Here is a 2,569-nt window from a genome sequence, read left to right as displayed (position 1 = left end):
TTATTTAATATCTCGATTCCAGTGCCATCTGCCGGCTCCACTTTTCGCAAAAAAAAATATTTTTCAATATGTAAGTAGTATACGTTTCGCCTTTTCTACATATGTATACGTACCCCAAGCCACCTAGCGGATGTATTTTTTGCAACAGTGTTTTTATTGCATAACAAATATGTATACATAAGTATATTTCGAAAATGCCCAAAATCAGTCCTGAATTAAGGGACCCCAGCGCCACCTGGCGAGTTATTTGGTAGCTCATGTTGACACCAGATGTCTAAGGAATAACATCCTAGCCTAGACTTCTCTCATGTATTCCACAGACTGTGCGTTGTTCTCTGGTCGAGTCGCAGAACAGACAAAGATCATTTAACCATATCCACAGCATATATAAATATCCTCTTAGTCAGCATTGTTCTGTAAGGACAAGCCTCATTTAGAAGGTTATCTAAGCTTTGAGATCTCCACTTGTTATAACCTTCCAGTAAACTCCTTGCCTGACGCGTTCCTACCGAACTATGCCAGTTTATATCCCTCAGAGGCGGAAGGGCTCGGGACCAACTGGTGTGATGGCCGCGCCCCTTGCGAGATATTCCGCTGTCTCATTACTCTCTATTTCCCTGTGACTGATGAAGCGGCTCTTGGAGTTTTCGAGAGAAATTCTTCGAAAGATTTATGGGCCCATACGCGTTGGCGATGGCGAATACCGCAGACGATTAAAACTCAGCGGCTCCGCTGGCTAGGTCAAGTAGTTCGAATGGACAGAAACGTTCCAGCTCTGAAAGTATTCAACGCGGGCGCGGCGTGCTGTTTTGGATTCGGTCAAATAAAGTAGATGTACGTTCTTTGTTTTCAAACAAATTTACGTTCTATTACAACTTTCAAGTGCTGTCAAGTTTCACAATTACAATACAGAAACCGGAGTGTCTGGTTACATTGGCTAAAACCTGTCAATTTTTTCTTTGAATGGCAACTTAGCTTCCTTGGCTCATTCCTTTCTTTTCAATTTGTCAAATCAATTGAACGTCGGATTAAGAAAAAGTGTTTTAATTAGTGGGAAAGGTTAAAATATCTGTTGAAATCAAGTGAACTCCACAATTATGAGTGAAACTATCAACACTAGTACACAGTTTCCGCAATTTGAAAAGCCAACTGTGCAATTCAATGAAAATGGCTGGGGCCCATGTGAACTACCGGAAACTTTTCGTGATATGCCATACCAGCCGTTTAGTAAGAGCGATCGTTTAGGAAAGATTTGTGATTGGACCAGTAGCTCCAATAACGAAAAGAAGTACCAAAGTAAGTTTTGGTCAAAAGGTTGCATCAAAATTGTTAAGCAGACTTTTGTCTTTAATGTGAGGTTATGTGCAAATCTGTTGGTGAATCGTGGCAGCCATATTCATTTCCCTCAAAAGGAAAACGTCAAATGCGTACTTTTTTGACCACTGCCGAATCGCATAAAGAGAACAAAAACAGCTGTAATTGCAGTCGCTTTTGTTTACAAAGGTTTTGTGGCATTTTGAAATGCACTATTTTCGGGTTGATTTTATTTGAGGCCATACAAAATTGGTATCAGGTGAAAAGGAGGTTCTATATTATATATAACTTCGGTAAAAAAAATTAGGAAATCTTTAGCTATTTGTACAACGATTTAGGGGAGGAGGTTCGTGGCTGAAGGGCTGAACACCTTTTGCAGAGATATTTCGTGGATATTTTTTGTTTGACAGCTCAGCTCGGAAACTTGCCAAAAATACCATATTTCCATTCGACATTATTAATAAATTAGTGCACAGATATAGTAAATTTTATGTTTGTAATAAAGCGTGAACTGTTGTCTACAAGTGTGTGTAAAAGGTTTTTGATTCGATTCACGCGTTTGCGCACAGCAACCCAAAATCGTTGTACAAACTCAAAGAGTTAAAAAGTGAAGTTTTGGAAATATTTAGCTATTTGTACAAACGCATGTCGATGCACACTAAAGTCAACCCATGAATAAAAACTAAGTTACTGCTTTTTCTTAAAATTGCATACCTTTTACTTCAATTTTGTTTGAATATATCGAGTAAAAGGTCTGAAATTTGAATGAATAGGTAAATTACTAAACAAACCAATAAATACTAAATTCAGGCAGGCTGTGCAATTCACTTCCGAGTGAATTTCAACCAAAGTTACTTTGTATTCAAATTTAACAGGGGAAGTGTTTTCCATAGTAACTACCATATGCAACCATATCATTTATTAACCACTTATTTTTTATTTACTTAAGTATATACATATATAATATACAAACTATTCATTACTATTAATTTAAATTTGCAGATAAGTACGCTTCATCCTTTGGTACCGGCAGCCAATATGCTTATTACCATGAAGAGGATGAAACTACTTTCCATTTGGTAGATACCGCACGCGTGCAGAAGCCGCCACATCAACGTGGACGTTTCCGTTCGAACATGCGTAACAACAGGTGAGTTTAAACAATTTACACTTATTATGACTTGTGTGTATATCTACGAATTCTTTATTAAAACCAGGTCAGCGCGTGGTCGCAATCAACGCGGCGGCATGAATT

General features: G+C 38.1%; 1 protein-coding gene across 1 annotated transcript; it reads left to right on the top strand.

Moving 5' to 3' along the window:
• Window positions 1-954: 954 nt before the first annotated feature.
• LOC118738298 (eukaryotic translation initiation factor 3 subunit D-1-like) lies at window positions 955-2,568 on the top strand (the record flags this gene model as incomplete). Its single annotated transcript, XM_036469222.1, has 3 exons — window positions 955-1,296; window positions 2,317-2,464; window positions 2,532-2,568. Coding segments are annotated over exons 1-3 (384 nt in total), but the record flags the coding sequence as incomplete, so codon positions are not given.
• Between the last annotated feature and the right edge of the window lies 1 nt (window position 2,569).

The sequence above is a fragment of the Rhagoletis pomonella genome, unplaced genomic scaffold (assembly GCF_013731165.1).
Source record: "Rhagoletis pomonella isolate Grant_MI unplaced genomic scaffold, Rhpom_1.0 Rhpom_scaffold_00004, whole genome shotgun sequence".
In the NCBI taxonomy this organism is placed as follows: Eukaryota; Metazoa; Arthropoda; class Insecta; order Diptera; family Tephritidae; genus Rhagoletis; species Rhagoletis pomonella.
This window is presented reverse-complemented; position numbering and strand designations above follow the sequence as displayed.